The sequence below is a fragment of the Ceratotherium simum genome, chromosome 16 (genome assembly GCF_057802395.1).
Source record: "Ceratotherium simum simum isolate JZ-2026a chromosome 16, ASM5780239v1, whole genome shotgun sequence".
In the NCBI taxonomy this organism is placed as follows: Eukaryota; Metazoa; Chordata; class Mammalia; order Perissodactyla; family Rhinocerotidae; genus Ceratotherium; species Ceratotherium simum.
The window spans coordinates 3,282,417-3,303,048 of NC_141915.1; the positions used below are offsets into that span (position 1 = coordinate 3,282,417).

The 20,632-nt window shown below is 41.5% G+C and overlaps 1 protein-coding gene across 7 annotated transcripts in view; it reads left to right on the forward strand.

Moving 5' to 3' along the window:
- The first annotated feature begins 2,177 nt into the window (after positions 1-2,177).
- ULK2 (unc-51 like autophagy activating kinase 2) overlaps positions 2,178-20,632 on the forward strand; it is a 94,760-nt gene continuing 76,305 nt past the window's right edge. For 5 of the 7 annotated variants that reach the window (XR_015554615.1, XR_015554616.1, XM_087440387.1 and 2 more), the window contains exons 1-4: positions 2,178-2,759; positions 4,049-4,141; positions 5,521-5,562; positions 20,533-20,565. Coding sequence is in view for 5 of the 7 variants with exons in the window: in XM_087440387.1 (XP_087296513.1) it covers positions 2,670-2,759; positions 4,049-4,141; positions 5,521-5,562; positions 20,533-20,565 (258 nt within the window). In the remaining 2 variants the exon portion in view is untranslated. The remainder of the gene's footprint in view (positions 2,760-4,048; positions 4,142-5,520; positions 5,563-20,532; positions 20,566-20,632) is intronic. The other 2 variants (XM_087440390.1, XM_087440388.1) reach the window with 2 other exon arrangements.

Consider the following 20,632-nt stretch of genomic DNA (forward strand, 5'->3'; position numbering starts at 1 on the left):
TTAAAAACATCTCCATAATGTCTTAGTGTAATTTTAATGACATTAAATATAAACAGCTGAAAATTGTATGTTAATTATTAGCTTCAATTCTTAGCAGATGCGACCTTGTGAACAGGGCCGAGTTATGGATTATGTCTCACAACAAAAGCTCTGAGACACAGATATGTGTAAAATATGCATTGGCTCAGCTAACAAAGGGTACACTTGTCCCCATCTGGATGGTGAAGAGATCAGCAGGAAGGTGGAAGTGCTGCTTCCAAAGTGTCCTGAGGCCCAAGGAGGCACCTTTAGCGGACATATCTGGAAGCCAGCAGCTTCAGCCGCCTCTGGGCAGCCTGGGGGGGCTCCCCCTGAGCTCCCTGGGATGTTGGCTGCTGCCAGGTCCTGTGTGGGAAAGGCTGCCAGACCTAGTCCCCGTGTGCTAGCCCACTCCTCCTTACTTCCCTGCTATCCAAAAGTTTTATAATTATTGTTTCTGCAGAGACAGTTTATAGGAGATGACTTCTCCAGATGTCTGTTAGATAAACCTCCCTTACGCGGGTGTAGATGGTCCATCCCTAAAATCGAAAGCTTGGATTCTGTTCACCTAAGAATCACCTGGGGAGTGGACAGAGGAGGGAAGGGGGAAAGATTCTGGGGCACTGGTCTGGGGTTGGGGAAGTGTTGCCTAGGGCCAGCTTTGATCTCACTTTATCACCTAATAAACATTTAAAATAGTGCTTTGTACAAGCCAGGCACTCTTCTAAGCTTTTTCCACATTTAACTCATTTAAACCTCTTAACAACCGAAGAGGTAGTTGCTATTCTCTTCATTTTACAGATAAGCAAACTGAGGCACAGGAGGTGAAGTAACTTGTTCAGGGTCCTATAGCCCGTAAGATACATATTCCCAAAGAGCTATTTTTAGTGAATTTTGGGACATTAAGTCCTGTATCCTATTTAAATACTCATATTTAGAGATATACTGTAGAGACTCTTTCAAAGGGGTAAGGAGTCATCTACAAATAAATTTTTGGGTGTATGTAAAAACTTGCTTCATTTGCTCTTAATTTTTGAAAGCTCCAGATTTTCACAGTATCTAACACTCACCTGGGCCAGATTTTGAAGTAGGGAGAGAATTATGTAGGTGTGCACAGTATGGGAGCAGAAATCCAAGACCTTACATTTTGAAGGTTTGAGGAAGGGAGAGAGTTCCTCTCGGAATTACAGGGCTGATTGCCTCAAGATTGGAGGTTCTTAGGGTTCCCGTCTGGCCTTCATAGGTCAGTTTGCAGAGATGGGCTTGGGGTGGGAAATGTAATTCTGGAGGTGAGGGATAACCTGGGAGCAAATACGCTAAACAACTGACCATCCAGTACACTATCAGGCCTGCGTTTTCTATAACATTTTCAAGCTTATTGTTTATAAAATGGTTTCGTAAGACATTTCCGTGAGGGAAAGTTGACAAATAAGTTCCTTGTCACTTGAGCTTTAATAATCAAGTAGAAAAGAAAGCTCCCATAAGCCGTTCGAGGAAAGCCTGTGGTCAAACCAGCAGGACGCCAGGGATCCTTAGAGTCTTTGAAGACGTATGCAACCCTGAGACTGCGTGCCTAAGTATTTCTCTGGGAAGAGGGTTCTGAGCTGTCATCAGCTTCTCCCAGAAGCCAAGGGACACAAAAAGGTGCAGGATCCCTGCCCCACACCATCTCATTAGAGACCCCGAGCAGTGAACGCAGAAGGGTCGGGGAATACCGGCAGCTTGGCAGCACGACTTCTGGTTTTAGAGGGCGCGAGAAAGGCCGAGCTCTAGGAGACGCTCCTTTGCCCTCAGCGGATCCCTCGGGTCTACACTGCACAAGGGATGCCCCGGCCCCTCTTGCAGCTAGAGTTCAAGACCCGCTTCTCCGAAGCCCGCCTCCCAGCGGGTCCACTCCGGGGCGTGGCAGGCTCGAATCTGCTCCCAGGACCAGCGCGGAGGCTTCAGCAGGTAACTAGCTGTGGCCACAGCGGCTCGCACCCTCCTTCCCTGCCTCAGGGAGTGATCAGGCACTCGCCGGGGCGCCGGTCGCCGTGCCCGGAGGGGCGCGTGCACTCATTTTTCCGGCGGAGGGAGCGTGCCTCGCTGCGCGCTGCGTCCTACAAGAAGCGCTGACGTCGCGTAGGGCCGGCAGTCGGCGCGGGAGCGGCCGGCGCGAGGGTTTTTGGTGTCGCTACCCTCGGAGGCGCGCGGGGAGCGGGGCTTGCTGGTCCTAGGGCGGCGGCTGCCGCCACAGCAGCAGCGCCCCGGGGGCAGAGGGCCGAAGCGGCCGGCTGAGCTGGGGATGGGGAGGACCGGGTCCTGCACCTCTCCCGGGCGCGAGTGCGGCTGCGGGGGCGCACAGTGACGGCGGCGGCGCCCCTGGCCCGGCAGCGCCGAGGCCGCTTCGCCAGGGAGCCCGCGGCCGGCGGCGGCCGGGCCATGAAGAGCGGTCGGGGCCGGGCCGGGCCTCGCTGACCCCGGCCCCGCGCGGCGGCCTCCCCCGCTTCCGCCCCGCCCTCTCGGCATGAGCGTCCGCCCGGGCCCGGGGCCGCAGCTGCCCCAGTCCGGCGGCCCACGGGCGCGCTCCGGGCCGGCGGGCCCGCGGTGCTGAGCTCGGCCCGCCGCGTTGCGCTGCCCGCCCGTCCGCTGCATGCCCTGGGGGCGCGGCCATGGAGGTGGTGGGCGACTTCGAGTACAGCAAGAGGGACCTCGTGGGACACGGGGCCTTCGCCGTGGTCTTCCGGGGGCGGCACCGCCAGGTGAGCCCCGCCGGCCGGGGCGAGGCCGGGGGCTGCGGGCCGCGGCGCCGCCGCCTCCCGCCCGCGCGGCCGCAGCCGGACTGGGGGGTCCTGAAACTTGGCGCAGCGGCGGGCAACGAGGCCCCCGACCCGGCCCGCCGCCCGAGGCCTGCCATTGTGCGCGCTGTCAGTGTCGCGGGCTTGTTTTGGTCGGGCGGGGATTGTTTTGAGGCCGAAGCCGCTAGGCAGCGCTCCACCTACCGACAGGCCGCCCGGCCTCCGAGTGCCCCTCCTTGTCGGGGCGCCTGGGAACCAGAGCCCGCAGGGACTCACCCCCTGGCCTGCCCGGGGAAGCCTTTCCACCGGAACGTACCCCGAGTCCTGAAGGACTGCCCGGTCCCCTGCACAGCTCGGGGCTCGGGCGTGGACGGACCTTCGGTTTCTCTCCCGCCCTGGGCTGCCCGGCCTGTCGCCTTGGAGGTCGATAACTGCAGACCCAGCGGAAAACGGGCTGGCTTCCCCTCAGCCCGAGGCTTTCTCAAACTCGGGGGTCTCACGTTTCCCAGCACTGGTTCCTCTACATCCCCACGAGCCCCGTGCCGTCTTCCCTTCCTGGGCTTAGATAGGCGTTCTCCGAGCGGAAAAGATGGTTGGACGCTCCACTTTTCGGTTCGGATAGACATGAAAGCAGGTTCAGCTCTTTTTTTTTTTTTTTTTAATAAGATTTTGCTGTGTCGCAAATAGGGTCACACGAGGTTTTAGAATCTAAAGAATTTGGAAAGGCACCTCGACATGGAAATAATGATAAAGGGGTTTGGCAGTTCTGATTGTTGCCAAGGGGCATGTTAAAAGTGGGCTGGTTTTGTTGCTTATCAGATAGGGTAATAAATGCTGCTTACTTTTCACTTATTATGAAAATAACTTAAAACTCAAGAAAAAGATAGTTCAGGCTGGGTTTAATCCTGCCAAGCTATCAAATATGTTTTCAATTAACCATACCACCTTCCAGCTTATTATCCACATTTCTCCATAACTTTTAAATGGTTGGAAACTGTTCTTTTTTCACTCAATGCTAGTTACTATGTGGTCTTCATATTTATTATTTTTGGTGGCTGTCTTGTAGGACATTAGCTTCTTTCATCGTAATTTATGAAATCATTTTCCTGTTGTTGGAGATTCAGGTTCTGTAACATTTTTCCCCCTCAGTGCTCTACATGAATTTGCTAAACATCTTTACGTTTATAGATTTTTTTTCTGTTGAATTATTTCTGTGGAGTAATTTTCTGGAGTAACACTGTTTTTCTTTTCAGAAAACTGATTGGGAGGTAGCTATTAAAAGTATTAATAAAAAGAACTTGTCAAAATCACAAATACTGCTTGGGAAGGAAATTAAAATCTTAAAGGTATGTTTATGTGATATTGCATACTAGGTTAAAACTTACTTTAAATAAATGCATGATGACATCCTTTGTAATTTTGGTAGTTTGACCCAAGTTTGAGAATTTTCACCTGTTGCTCCCATTTTTGCATGCTCAGTTCTTGAAACATTGAGTACTTGGAAGCTATTTTTAAAAACATGTTTGTGGGTCTTGGCCAATGCTTAGAGAGATTCTATGAAAACTGATTTTAGCTTTTCATCATTTCTTTCCTCCAGTTATTGTGTTGTTTGAGAAGAGGCAGGCCCCTCTTATACATTATTTACCTCTTCTGTTGATCTCTTTCATGTTACAGTTAAGTTTTTTTGGGAACTAGGGTAGTTGGGGTCTTTTTTCCTTGTAAATTGAAGAAAGTTATTTTCCTTGGAAGTGGTCTTTTTAGATCACTCACAAGCAGTGTTATCCAAGTGAGATGCTTTGAGGAAAAAATGGGTCCCATGGTCAAATAATGTGGAAAATCTTGTTTACTAAGTACTTGGAGAGTCACAAAGCTCTTGGCTCATTAAAGATAGTCTGAAAAATTATTCAATGAAGAAACTGGTGTAGGTGTGTTTAACCCAGTGTTTCCCAAACTAATATGAACGTGGAACCCTCATCTAACACCAGCTTTCATCAAAACTACTATTCTCTGGACAGCTGTTTGGTAAGAATGGTAGCTCTTTGAGGTAAGAATTAGTTTGTTTTCTTTTAGGCAAATAATGTGCTTTTTAAAAACACTTTGGAATTTTATGCCTCTATTGGAAATTGAATATTAAATTTAAAAGACTAGCAGACAGTCTGTGGTTATACTAGCTATGACATTTATTTTATACAAGAGTACTCACCTTGTGGGGCCAGCCTGGTAGTGCAAGTGGTTAAGTGTGCGTGCTCTCTTGTGGTGGCTTGGCGTTCACCAGTTCGGATCCGGGGCGCGCACTGATGCACTGCTTGGCAAGCCATGCTGTGGCGGCCTCCCATATAAAGTGGAGGAAGATGGGCACGGATGTTAGCCCAGGGCCAGTCTTCCTCAGCAAAAAAAGAGGAGGATTGGCAGATGTTAGCACAGGGCTGATCTCCTGACCAAAAAAAAAAAAAAAGAGAACTAAGAGTACTCACCTTGTTAAGAGTCTAAAAAATGATGGTGGCGAAAAAATAGTTAGGCCCCAAGTAAAGTTTGATCAGGCACATTTCTTCTTATTCTTTAGTAGATTGAATTGTCCTAATCTAGTATCAGAAGTGTGGTATACTAGAAATAGTATATATGTATATATATGTGTATGTATGCTTAAATTTTTATTTGCATATTGAAATATATTAAAATTATTAGAATAAATACAAATATTTTGAATTCTCAATTTTCTTAACAGGAACTACAGCATGAAAATATTGTCGCACTCTATGACGTTCAGGTACCTTATTTTGCATTTAAAAAAAATTTGCTTGTCTGTTAATGAAGAACTTAAAGTTTTTTTTCTATTTCATACAAATTTAAGCAAATCTTAATAGAAATAGAAAATTGCCTTATTGTTGAAAAGATATATGGCTTGAGTTATATGTTTATTAATTAAGAAATTATTTAAAATAGCATGGGACAATAGGATAAAATAAATAATGTGCTGCATGAGTGAACTTATTAATGAGTCATGATATACTATAGGAGTAGCGTTTTAGGTCAAGTAAAGGAATATTGATAGCACATCTAGCATTTCTGTGATAAATGTAGAAAGGACTGTGTGGGCTATTAAAAAATTAGGTAGAGCTTTTTCATTATTGTGACAGCAACATTTACTAATTGTAGAGATACTAGAAAATAGACTAAATAAGAACAAGGAACACTGTGCATATTCATCACCCAGATATATCTGTGATTTTGCCATTGGATACAGTAGAGTTGCATTTTATTTGGAGGTGGGAAGGCTAGGTTCTGAAGTTATCTTCTAAGGCAGCATTTCTATGTAGTCAAAATTACCCTTGGGAATCCTTTTAAAAAGCCCAACTTTGGAGAAAATTACTGTTTTTTGGGTGGAGCACCAGAGCAAGTAGTTGGCTTATATGTAGGGGCCATATTATGTTTTAAAAAAACTTCCTTTCAATCCTAGACTCACTTGGCTAGTGTGGTATTCACCCTGTGAGAGCCTCGGGGTCGGAGATCGACCGAGACAGCAAATGCAGCATTTCCTCCACTCTCATGCCAGAGCAGACCAGGGTGCATGATTTACACTATTGCCTTCTTTTGTTTTGCTCAGTCTGGACAGTTGCATTCCAGTAAATTAAATAGATGTGTTATGTGATTCTGCTTTGGTATATTTCTAGCTAAAATCTTTTCTGTATACACTTGGCATTACTCAAATTCATTCATTTTGTAAGGTTTTGAGTGGCTGCTATGTGCCAGGCGTTGTTCTGAGTGCTAGGAATAAAGCAGTGAGTAAAACAAAGTTCTTGCTCTCAGTGTGCTTAATTTTAGTGGAGTGAGACAAAAGGGACTGTTCCATATGTACTTTTTTTTTATATAGTCATTTTTCATGTAGTCATATCACATCACAAAGTATTTAACTAAACCTATGTTATAAGATGTTGAGGTTTTTACCCTTATAGAAAAATGCTATGAGGATAATATATACTTTCTGAACATATCTAATTATTTCTTTTAAGTTCAATTTCTAGGATTGGAATTACCAAGGTAAACAGCATGCGTAATTTTAAAGTTTTTGATTGTAGAGTGTGATTACTCTCTAAAAAAATTGCAATTTGAACTCCATGCACAGAATATGTGAGTGCTACGGGATGTATTTTACTACCTGTTTAAATAGGTGTAACTCATTCCCTCATTTGAGAAATTCAATGCAATATAGAAAGAAAGGAGGAAGAGAGTTTAAAGTCAAAACTAAACACATTTCACAATCCCTAGTGGAAATGTGGATTCTCCTCAGAGTTGTTTGTGTAGTTGTCTTAGTCTCTATAGATAGAGGGCACCAAGTGGTACAAGTCGGTGCCTAGTACAAAAATTGTTAAATAATATTAACTCTTAGTTTCCCATTTTTTGAGAGGTACAGAAAACCCTGTCAGTTGCAAAGTAGGTTTTACTTAGATACTTAGATTTTGTCTATCAGAATGAAAAATATCTTTAAGTACTAGCTTTGGTTGTAGAATGAGATATTATTAGGGAGAACATGTACTCAAAAACCTGATTATCAAACAATCAGGAATTTCAAGGTGACTACATTAAAATGTTTATTATTTTGTGCATTGTATACCACTGGAATTTATAAAAATAAATTTAAGAAATATCAGTCAAATGAATATAGTCTTAATCTTAAGCATTTGGCTATCGAGTAAATAGTCTTCGTCTAATATTTTAGATTTGCTCCTTGATTTTATTTATCCAGGGGTACAGTATGTTTGTAGAGACTGGTACAGTAATTTTATCAACTTGAACATAATTTTTACTGGCCGTCAGTTTTGGAGATCCATCTAAAGTTTATGTACAGACTTTTATAAATTGAGAACTTTTGACATTGTGTATAAAAAGTTACAGTTTAGATGACACTTAAAAAGAAACATTTTCCCTAATTACAAAAGTAATATATGTCCATAGTTAAAATAAGAATTGTCAAAATGAATTAATTAGAAAAGAAATGGCAATTCCTAGAGATAACCACTGTTATATTTCTTTTAGAGTTTTCTAAATACATATATGAATCTATAGTCATTTATACTTAGGTTTTTAAGTTTTTCATTATGAGAGACTTATTAATAGTATTTTTATAGAAATGCAACTTGTTTTACTAAACTTAATGTATCTTGGATAATTTTTCATATCAGTATAATACTGTAGGACTAAATGATAATTTATTTACTTAAAACTGGATTGTGGCCATTTGGGTTGTTTCTTATTTTTCCCTATTAGAAACAGTGCTGCAGAGAAAATTTTGTACATACATCTTCGCTTATTTGTATGAATGTTCCTGTAGAATAAATTCCTTGACATGGAATTACTTGGTCAAAGATATTACCATATTGCCTTCCAAAAGATTGTACCAATTTATCTTGACCAATAATGACCTGTGGGTTTTTTTTTCTTTTTTTGACAGTCTCATAGGAGGAAAATATCTTGTTTTATTTTTTATTTCTTAAATCATTAGTGCATTGACCATCTTCATGTTTTATTTTTCTTTTTGTATTTCTTCTGTTAACTCTCCTGTTGCTGTTCTGTCATGATTCTGTTGTGCTCATTTTTCTTACTAATTTCTTCATGATTCATATTTCTTGAGCCAGTTAGTGGGTTGTACAAGAGTATAGTGGTGAACAAAATAGAAATGGTCCTTAGCCTTGTGGAGCTCTCAGTATATTGGGGAAGATGACATGAAGCAAACAGTTACTAATTCTAAGTGTGCACAGTGCTGTAAGGGAGAGCGATTGGAGGGATTTGGAGGAAACGTGGGGTTAGGGGAGCAGGGCATCCACTTTGTGGGGCTGGGGAAGACTCCCTGAAGAAAGGACGTTTAAACCGATTTGATGGAAGAGTGGAAGAAGGTGAGGCTCGGGAAGTGGGAGAAGAGCAAGTAAGCCTCGTGGAGAGCGGACAGGAAAGATCCGAGTTTGAGGAACTGGAGGAAGGCCATTGTGATGGGAGTGCAGGAGTGAGGGAGAGAGGAGTGTTGGAGGATGCAGGAGCAGTTGGCAGGGGCCACCCGTGATCTCTATGCTAAGGACAGTGCAAAGCCATTAAAGAGTTTTACAAGCAGGAGAGTGATATCATGTCTGTTTTTCAAAAGGTACGTGTCTTTGAGCATTCTGGGGGTGAGATAAGTATTGTCAGTTAGGAATACTTACGTGCGTGATTGTCAGTGACCTAGGTAAATATCCACCTCTTGGTAATTTTTAGTATAGTGGCGAAAAGATGATGCATTTAATAGATGGTGCTGCCCAAACTGAGACATCTGAGAGAAAATAAAGTTGGATCCCTATTCTCATTATTTTCCAAAATAATTTCCAAATGAATTAAAGGCTTAAATATGTAAAATAAATAATAACAATCTTAGAATAATATTTAAATGACTGTATATAGTCCAAGAGATGGAAAGTTATTTTAAGTCAAAATAAGAAACTCAGAAGCTATAAAAGTAGGGACATATAAAAATTTTAAAAACTTATTTTATGGCAAATAATACCATGAACGAGTTGACAGCCGTAAAAAGAACGAACTTGATATGTGCCCTAACACATATATGAATCGCAAACATTATGTTGAGGAAAAGAAGCCAGCCAAATACAGGTACTGTATGATTCTGTTTTTGTGAGTTTCAAGAAGAGAGGGAACTCAGCTAGGGTGATAGGAATCAGGGAAAGCAGACGGAGGCTGCCTCTTAGTAGCGGGGTTGACGGCCAGGAGGCATGAGGGAACTTTTTGGGGTGATGGAAATGTTCTATATTTTGACTGGAAGAGTAGTTACATGGGTGTTTACATTTGTCACAGCTCATTGAACCCTACACTTAAATCTGTCTGAGTTATTGTGTGTAAATTATACCATAATAAGATGCAAAACAATGCAATTGACAATAGTTTGAGGAAGTATTTACAGCACACAGATAACAGGCTAATAGCTACAGCATATAAATCCTCTCACCAATTGATAAAGAAAAGACAACCCAAAGAGAAAGCAAGCAAAGGATATAAATTGTGTTCTCATAAAAGAGAAAGAAAAATGACTAATAAATGTATGAAATTATTTTCACGAACAAGTAGTCAGGGAAGTGTGAATTAAAGTAACAGTGAGATGTGACTTCTCACCCTTCCAGTTGGCAAAATTAAAAAGTGCAGTAATTCTTACTGGTGGAATTGGGGAGGGGATGTGGAATATTTTCATATATCACTGGGAGAAATGTGAATTATTAGAATATTTTTGGAATGCTGTCTGGCAGTATTTTGCTCCATACCCTGAAGAATATTCTCGACATTGCAATCAAAGTAATCCTGGTAATGCAAGTCAGGGCATGTTACTGCTCTGCTTAGACCCCTGCAGTGTCTCTTCATTTCTCTGAGTAAAAGCCAAACCCTATTATCTCTGACTCCCTCTGTTCCTCCTCTGCACCTGGCTGATCCCACTCCATCCACACGGGCCTCCTTGTGGTTACTGAAGCACTCTATACTCTGGTCCTTTGCCCGTTTTTTTCTTTTGCCTAGGATCCTCCTCCTCCAGATAGACTGCATATACAGATATATCTGTATCTCTGTAGTACACACAGATATATTCCCAACCTTCTTTAGGTCTTTACTAAAACATCGTGTTCTCAAGGAAGCTTTCTTTAGCCACCCTAAATAAAATTGTAGTTCCCTCCCCTGCACTGTCTATTCTCTTTTTCTACTTTTTTTCCAAAGCACTAGTCACCTTCTAACATAGTACTCTGTATACGTATTTCTTTTGTTTGTTTTCTCTCTCCTGGCCCTTCCCTCTTAGAATTTAAGCTTAAGGAGAACAAGACATCTAACTCTGTTGGCTTACTGCTATATCCTCAGTGCCTAGAATAGCGTCTTGTATATATAGTAGGTAGGTAAACAATATTTGAATGAAGAGAAATATCTGTTACCATTAGAAATACATGCCCTTTTACTAGGCAGCCCAGATTCCTGGGCGTCTATCCCATAGCCGTAAAAGCATGAGAATTAGGATATGTGTCCAATAATAAATATAGCATTGCTTATAATGGCCAAAACTGGAAAGAAGTGAATGTTCTTTAGTAAGGAAATGGTTCAGCAAACAGAGATATCGTCACACTATGAAATATTATGCAGTTATTAAAAAGTTGTGTATATGCAGTTGACTTGGAGGGATTTCTATAATGTATTATTATTATTATTATTTTTTGTGAGGAAGATCAGCCCTGAGCTAACATCTATTGCCAATCCTCCTCCTTTTTTTTTTTTTTTTCCCCTTTTTCTCCTCAAAACCCCAGTAGATAGTTGGAGGTCATAGTTGCACATCCTTTTAGTTGCTGTATGTGGGATGCCACCTCAGCATGGCTGGACAAGCAGTGCGTTGGTGCACGCCCGGGATCCGAACCTGGGCTGCCAATAGCGGAGAGTGCACACTTAACCGCTAAGCCACGGGACCGGCCCCTCTATAATGTATTATTGAGTGAGGAGAGCAAGATTCAGACATTTATTTATGTTATCCCATTTTTTCGAAACAAATGTGTGTATGTTTAACTTACGATTGTGTGAGCAGGAGAGATGTATGGAAGAATACATACCAGATGTAAACATTGGCTTCTTGGAGAGGTGAAGATAAGCAAAAAGGTAGAAATGGATTATATTAAAATTAAAAAACCCAGCAAGTATGTGCTTCCTTTGGGTTTGAGTGTGTGTATAAATCGGTGCACTAAAGCATGATTGCTGACACGTTAATGGGGCTTCTTTCAGGTGGTGAGATTAAGATGATTTTTTAACTGGCTTCCTTCAAATTTTATGTATCTTAAGTTTTTGCACTAAGCATATATTTTTTATAATCAGGAAAAAAAGCAATTTTCTTTTTTGTGGGGAGAAGGAGTACTCACTTTTGCTTTCTTTCTTTCAGTAATCACTGGGAAATCTTCTGATTATGAATTAGCATTCCAGGTACTTTTATGCCAGTGAGGGAGTACATATATCTGAGTGTTACACTTAACCATTATGGTTAGAAAAAGGAATATTCTCCATTATAAATTAATTGGCATAGGAGTTTATTGAAGTAGGTAAAACACTGGCTGCTCTGTGGAGAATGGGCAAGGGTGGATATGGGGCGACTGTGGAGGAGGCATTTGGGTGGGTGATGGCACCAGTGGAAATGGAGAGGTCTGGACGGATTGGCGAGATGTTTAGGAGATAGGGTTGCTAGGACTCGAGGACGTGGGCTGTAGGAGGTGAAGAAGAGAGAATCGTAGTTGGCAGCTCTTTTTCGTATGTATTGAAATTTTTTTCCCAGTTTCCCTCTCTCGGCTCTTATTTTTGCCTCTTTTTGATATATTGAAGTTTTTATGTAGTAAAATTTATCCATCTGTTCTTGAATGACCTCTGGGTTTCATGTCATGTTAAGAACTTCTCCACCTTGAGATCATAAAAATGATCCTGCATGTTTTCTTCTAGTACTCAAGGTTTCATTTTTTTTCGTATTTACATCTTTGATCTCTGGAATTTATTTATGTGCCAAAGAGTGATATAGTGGCTTAACTTATTTTCCAGAAAGTTATCCCAAACTTTTACCTGTTTTTTGAGTGTAACTGCAGAAGAGGATGGTATCTTCTGTGGGACTGTTAAAAAGAGTTAGGACTTAAGCAGTTGGGAGAAATACGGGCAAATCGGGTCCAGATTAGGTGGGTACTTAGTTATCAATCTATAAGTTTATTTGAGGTCAGTGTTATTTTCCGGTGTGTGTTTTTTCCAACACCATCAAGCAGTTAACCCAGTTCTGACACTATCTACCTGGAGTTAGCATCAGATCCCACAGGTTAAGGGCTCAGTCCTACAAGACTGCACCCCAACCCCTTCAGACACTAATTGCAAGTTCAAGTTGTTACCAGTCCTTCTGACCAACTGACAGACTGCAGATAGGAGGTTCTCAGGACCCTCTCCTTGAGTTTGATTAATTTGTTAGAGCGGCTCACAGAACTCAGAAACATGTTACTTATCAGATTACTGGTTTATTATAAAAGGATATAACTCAGAAATAGCTAGCTGGAAGAGATGCATAGGGCAAAGTATGCTCTCTGGGTGTGCCACTCTTACTGCATCTGCGTGTGTTCACTAGTCTGGAAGCTTTTGGAAGCCTATCCTTTTGGATTTTTGTAGAGGCTGCATGTGCCTTGTAAGAACAGTGGTCCCATAAGATTAGTACCTTGTAGCTGTGGGGGATCAGAATTGGCCACCTCAAAATATGTCTCTTTACCTTGATTATTTTCTCTGAAAGAAACCTTGACCTGCTCCCTTCCCTCCCCGCGCCCCCCCCCCCCCCCACAACTGACTGCCTAAAAGAATTTAACTCAGGGTATGGATAGGCTGGGAGGGTCCTTGCCAAACCCATTCCAAGTAAAAGTAGAATTAACCCTTTCCAAGAGACATTTACATTTATAAGGGAAATCTCCATTTGTAAAGGTATCTCCCTCTCTGTACCAGGAAGAAGAGCAGGATGACTTTACCTCTAGAAACTCTTATCAACTCTTATCAGTGCGGAAGGGGAGGACTTACATCTGCATACTCTTGTTTACTGTGCTTTTCTGGTAATCTCCCATAGCTGACTCCCCCCACCCCCAACATCGTCCTTTGTCTACCGGAATATGCTATTTAAGGTGAAAACCTCTACCATTTGTCGAGAAACTCAGTTTCCCTGGTCTCTCCCATGTATGCATGTTATAAAGCTTTGTTTGATTTTCTCCTGCTAGTCGGTCTCATGTCAATTTAATTTGTAGCCCAGCCAGAAAGGACCCAGAGTGAGTAGAGGATAGTCTTCCTCTCCTTCATAGCCTAGGTGTGTAGTAGGGTAAACCATCTAGGTTTGTGTAAGTATGTTACTGCACAAAAGGCACTATCTGCTCGCCGTGAGACAGAAGCCAATTGTCAAGAGGCAAGATGGTGGAAAAGAAAGGGCATTTTATTACAGCTTGCCAGTGAGGGGGAAGATGGCTGACTAATGTCTGAAAGAACCATTTTACAGAACTAAGACTACAGGCCAGTTATATAGGGGGCTGCTTTCTGGGTGGGGGAGGCATCTGGTCTCATGGTGGGGGCATCCATCTGTTATTAGTTCCTGAGAGTCTTTTGTTTTTTTTTAAAATTTTATTTATTTATTTATTTTTTCCCCCAAAGCCCCAGTAGATAATTGTATGTCATAGCTGCACATCCTTCTAGTTGCTGTATGTGGGACGCGGCCTCAGCACGGCCGGAGAAGCGGTGCGTCGGTGCGCGCCCAGGATCGGAACCCGGGCCGCCAGCAGCGGAGCGCGCGCACTTAACTGCTAAGCCACGGGGCCTGCCCAATGATAGTCTTTTGTTTTACTGGATATTCGTCAGAGACCAGAGCAATGCCCTATACCCTGACCTTTCAGTTGTCATTGATGATGGCTATCAGCATAAACTTTCTGCCTGGGGGTCATCACATTCCTAAGGAACTCAAGAGAACAAAGTTATCAATTTATAGCAGCTGGGAGAGGCTGTAAAATCCACAGAACATGTCTGGGTTAGTTAATCAGAGGTCTTTCAAAGTTACAATATGGTTTCTTTTGTATGATGTGGCTTCCCTTATGTCAACCTTGTGTTGAGCTGGTATCATTATTGAGATACAGATTAAGGAAAAAGGTTTTTTACAAACTTACGTTGGTGTGTGTCAGGTCAGTAAACTAGGGCTGGCTTTCATGGATTGTATTTTGCATCTCTGAGTTTTTTAGAGCATGATCTAAGAGGAGGATCCTGGATGGGAATAAGGAAAGCTGGGCATAGAGTACTATTTTTATAGCAAACTCAGTTTAGGAAGTTGAGCAAGCCACTTCTTGTCCTTTTTAACACCACCCCCTCAGTAAAGTGAGGATAATAATCCGACCCTGTTTACTCATGGGAGACTATGAGGCTATCTAGTACCAGGTAACCCCCAAGGGGAGTAAATCTGAGGACTGCGGGAATGGTGTTTCTTCCCTCTTTTTCTATGAGATGAATCATAGCAGTTGCCTGAGGGGTAGAGAAGGAATTAGGAAAAGTAGCAGAGAAATGTGAGGTATGGGTCGTAGGAGCCAGGAATTTTTCTTTGAATCTTTCTCTTGCTATTTACCTAATTCTGTTGTTTGTATTTCTCCACTTCTGCTTCTTTGAATTCTGCTGGAGAGAAACATCTACTCATGCTATCTGACTTTTTAAATTCACTTTATCTTTATTTTTTAAATTACAAAAATAATAGGCCCTCAGTGGACAGTTCAAGTGGCCTAGTAGTATATAAAGTAAAAAAGAAAGACCCTCTTCTGATACCTCTATTTCCTTTTTCCAGAAGAAACCACTGTTGTGTGTCCTTCAAGACTTTATTTTTTTAATGCATATATTCATGTATGCATGGACTCAGCTTTTTTGGAAAACAAATGCACTTTTTTGTTTTAATTGGCCCTGTATTGAGGACATCTTTTCAACTCAGGACCTCCTCATTACTTTCATATTATTTTTACATTCCTCCCACCCCAGTGCCTTCTTGAGTTAAGAGGCTAGTAGAAGCAATAAAAATGGCTTGTTGTAGTTTCTCCTTAGGTTCCTCTCGCACCATTTCTCCTTGTTGAAATGGATCTTGCAAGGGACAATCACTGGGAGAAGAATTTCTGGATTATAGGGTATGGTAGGCCCAGTTTTAGTAAATACTGCCAGTATAATTGATACCGAACCTGTTAATCTCAAGTTCATATGCCTGATGCGCAGTAAACCAACACTGAGGCATAGGTGCTTGGAGGTGGAGAAAGGTTTATTCGAATTGGCCAAAACGAGAAGGAAGGAGCATAGGTTCTCTCAAATCTGCCTTAACAAGAACAGAAAGCAGGGGGTTTATAGAGCTAAGGGGCTTTGTAGGAGGAGCTTTGGAGAAACAAAAGAGGTCACTCTGGATAAGCACCTGGGCAATCTGACGTTTGTTGGTCAGCCGCAGCTGGGGCTGGTCATCCAGTGATTGCAACCTTCCCGAAGGCATTCTCTTTCTTCTGCAAAACAAGCTCACTAATCCTCAGGACCCTTGAGCTACCCCTGAGGTTAAACAAGAAAACAGCAAACTGACAGGATTCATCTGTGTCTGTGTTGAGAACAAGGTCAAAAGGCAGTCACATTCTTACTGAAGATCTACAGTAACCCTCAGGTGCCCGGCCTCATATTGATTTCCACTCCCACCACGTGTTTGACAGTTCTAGTTGCTCCACATCCTTGCCAACACTCAGGCAATTTTAGCCATTCTGATATCTTATGATTTTAAGTAGCGTTTTCCTGATGACTGTTGAGCACCTTTTTAAAGCTTATTAGTCATTTAAATATCTTCTTTTTGAAATTCCTATGGAAGTCTCTTGCCTGTTTTTCTACTGGGTTGTCTTTTTGTTATTAATTTGTTGGAATTCTTTGTATATTGTGGATATGAGTCCTTTGCCAGATATATGTGTTGTAAATGACTTACCCACGCTGTGATTTGCCTTTTTACTATCTTAATGGTTTATTTTGGTGAACAGAGGTTCTTAATTTTAATATAGTCCAGTTTATTGTTTCTTCCTTTTATATTTAGTGTTTCTGTGTCATATTTAAGAAAACTTTCCCTACCCTAGGTTCATGAAGATATTCGCTTATGTTTTTTTCCCAGAGTCTATGTTGTTTTATCGTTCACATTTAGCTCTATAATCTATCTGGAAATGATTTTTGTATGTGGCGTGAGGTAGGGGTCAAGATTCCTTTACTTTTGCAAGTGGGTAGCCAGTTGATCCGTTTACTGAACAGACATTTCTTTCCCTTCTGTACTGTAGTGTCTGCTTTGTCATTCATTAGTGACTACATATGTGTAGGCCTATTTCTGGGCTCTTTTCTGTCCCCTTAGCCTTTACCTCACTGTCTTTCTTACTATGGTTTTATAGTCAGTCTTGATATTTAGTAGTATAAGTCTTTTATTTTCCTTTTTCCAGATTATATTTAGTTATTCTTGGCCTTTTGCATTTCCACATAAATTTTAGAATCAGCTTCTCAATTTCCACACACATGCACACGATCTCCTTGGATTTTGATTGGGATTACACTGAAACTTAAGGAGAATTTCTTTGTGGAAAGCTTTTAAATTATAATTCAATTTCTTTAATAGATATGAGCCTTTTCAAATTTTCTATTTCCTGTCAGTTTTAGTAAGTTATATTTTCCCTCAAATTGTTTTTCAATTTGTTTATTTCATTTATTTTTTTTAAATTTTTTGGTGAGGAAGATTGGCCCTGTGCTAACATCTATATCCATCTTTCTCTACTTTATATGGGATGCCACCACAGCATGGCTTGATAAGTGGTGTGTAGGTCCATGCTGGAATCTGAACCTGTGAACTCCGGGCCACTGAAGCAGAGTGCGCAAACTTAACCACTATGCCACTGGGCCGGCACTGTTTATTTCATTTAAATTTTGGCTTACTGGCATAGAAATGTTTATAATAATATCCCTTTTTTTCCTTTGAGATTTGGTTTTTATCTTATTAAGGAATTTGAGTAGGGAAATGATAAAATGAAATTCATTATGTTTAACTTTCTTGATGGAAATGCTGGGGAATAGTTGAGAACGAGGGTTTCTTTATATTAGGAGAGGAGGATGAATATGTGTTCAGCTTTGGAAACCCCTCGGTGGTCTGGCTCACAGGTTATATTGGCCTCACTTCTCAGCCTTTTTTTTTTTTGTGAGGAAGACTGACTCTGGGCTAACATCTGTGCCGATCTTCCTCCACTTCATATGGGACACCGCCTCAGCATGGCCTGACAAGCGGTGCATTGGTGTGCGCCCGAGATCCAAACCCTGGGCCGCCAGCAGCGGAGCGCACACACTTAACTGCTACGCTGCCGGGCCCACTTCTCAGCCTTTCTTTTTTTTATAAGTTTATTTATTTATTTATTTTTCCCCCAAAGCCCCAGTAGATAGTTGTATGTCATAGTTGCACATCCTTCTAGTTGCTATATGTGGGACGAGGCCTCAGCATGGCCGGAGAAGCGGTGTGTCAGTGCACGCCCAGGATCCGAACCCGGGCCGCCAGCAGCGGAGCACGAGCACTTAACCACTAAGCCACGGGGCCGGCCCTTCTCAGCCTTTCTGACCCTGAAATTATCTCAAGTTCTTCCCTGGTACTCCAGTACAGTTTGGGTTTCCATTTGTCTATAGATGACTTGATTGATTTTGCTAAAAAATGAACAGTTTTTCTCTTCCCTTCTGCTGACTCTTTTCTGACTCTTGCAGCTACTCATGTTCCAGATTTAAGTGCTTCATTTAAAAGATGTGCACTATTTTGTAAAGGAGTATTTAAGAAGGGGGGTGTTCACGAGAGAGACTGATTGAACCTGTGGAGATTTTCATTGCTTTTAAAGGTGGGCAAAAGAAGGTTTGCATAAGAAGTCGAGGATGCTAAAGTATTTCTATCTTATTTATTATTAATTGAATGAGTGAATGAATGAGTGGGGAACAGTCAATGGTTATGTGTACCCCCCAAATTGTGAATACCAAAATGGGTATTTGACTTCTTCATACTGAGTAAACGGAAGTTCTCTGTGGCTGTTTAGCCTCCCGTTAGGAATTCCTGGCTCTCTTTCTCTTCAGTAGTTAGGATGTGGTGCTATTAATATGATTAAACAGTACTGATTGGAGATAATATTTTTGTACTTTATACTTGAGAAGAAGAAAATTTTGTTGAAAGTTATCATGTTTATTTCTCAGTATTTTAGGGATCATAGGATACTTTGGTCTGGATTTGATCAGGTTTCGTGATTAAGACTAGTTCACAATGGAGGTGATTTAAGTCTTAGAGACACATTTTTCTTTTTATTTATGATGAAAGGAAATAAGTATTTATTTCTTACAAACTTGACCTCCTAGCCTGCTGGGAGCTGACTGTTCTCTGCCTCCTTCTTCACTTATCATGGGAGCGCTCTCCGGGAAGCCAAGCATCCGTCTTAGGCGCGCAGCCTGGCTCTCTGTGCGTGTGATCTTGCCTGGGCAGGACTGTGGCTCCTCGTTCTTTAGCAGAGAGCAGAAGGCATTGCCGTTCTCCTGAACCTCCGTATACCTCTGGGAGGGGGGTCAAAGAATTGGGCGTGATGTGTTTTGATTTTTATTTAGTCCTCTGCAGAAATAAGTGAAGTAAGTCATCCTAAGCCAGTGAGTTTCTTACAGGACATAATTTAATTCAGGTCTTGACTTGTGGCATGTAGAGCCTTGGTGAACATGGTGAAGCCATTTTGTGGCAGCCGCTTATATTGCTTCTCATTGCGCGCGAGTGCTTTTAAACTACCTGTTGTGAGGCACCAGTTTTTATTTCTAATCTGTGTGAACTGATACTTTGATGAAATCCTATAAAAATGAATTATTATAAAAGTGAAATAAAAAAGGACTTAGAAACAGATGTCCAAGATTTTCATTATTAGGTTCAGCAGACATAAAATTATTTTCTTAAATTACTTTAAACCTTTTAAAATTCTTACTCTGAATTTCTGTAATTCTCTCATTTTGAGCCAGTACCAGAGAATTCGCTGACTAGCACTGGGCCTTGAATTGCACTCTGAGGAATACTGCCCTGGACCTGCCCCCTCTCTGCCCTACCCCTCCTTTTGTTTTCCCATAGAGCACTTTATTCTTGGATGTAGGATCTTTTTTTTTTTTTTTTTCCTGTGAGAAAGGTCAGTCCTGAGCTAACATCCATGCCAATCCTCCTCTTTTTCTGCTGAGGAAGACTGGCCCTGGGCTAACATCTGTGCCCATCTTCCTCCACTTTATATGGGATGCCGCCACAGCATGGCTTGACAAGTGGTGCGTCGGCGTGCCTGGGATCCGAACTCAGGCCGCCAGCAGTGGAGTGCACTCACTTAACCGCTACACCACAGGGCCAGCCCCTGGATTTAGGATCTTGGTGAAGCCAGGTGCTACTTGGAAGGGCTGTCTCTTGAATCACATTTGAGCACTGGCTCCTGTTAAGCTGAAGGGAAGTCCAATTTAAGATTTAATTAGCATTATGAAAATTGTGATCGAAGAATCAGCTAATCAGTCTTTGAAATACCCAAGTAACAGACCTGGAGCTATATGAATTTTGATAGACTTGGTAAAAATTTCTCAAATCATTTCCTTAAAATCAGTCTCTTACCAAGACGTGATGAAATGTCTTCCTTTTGCCAACAATTCGCAGATAATGTGATTACCTTCAAATAAACATAAAAACCAGAAAAACAAAAAAACTAAGCATCATGGATCATATATTCCAGAAATCAGATTGTATCATGAGCATTGCTAGGGAGGATTCTCAAGTCGTTGCTCTAAGTCGTAAACTTTTTAAAGTGGAAGTGCTTTCATGAGGATCTGAGAATCTCTCCTTTTTTCCACAAGTGATAAATTTATCATAACCATAACCAGAAGATGAGTCTTTCTTTAGTTCTTTTAATGAACAGAATTGAACTTCTTGATGACTCCGTTAATGTTATCAAAACTTGATTTCGCTTTGACCCTGAGATGCTTATATCATTGTGTTGGGGATTTTAAATTTCACTTACTAATGGATTTTGTGATTTCATTTTACTTGTTTAATAATGAACAAGTGTAGTATTTTTATTAATGATCATTATTTTTTAAATTTGTGCTTAATTTTTTTCTCTAAATGATATTTAATATGTTTACTTTTCAGGAATTACCCAACTCTGTCTTTCTGGTGATGGAGGTAGGTAGTTTACAAGCTTCTGTTTAATTTATTTTGAATTCCTTTGGATTAAGATGTATGTACTTTA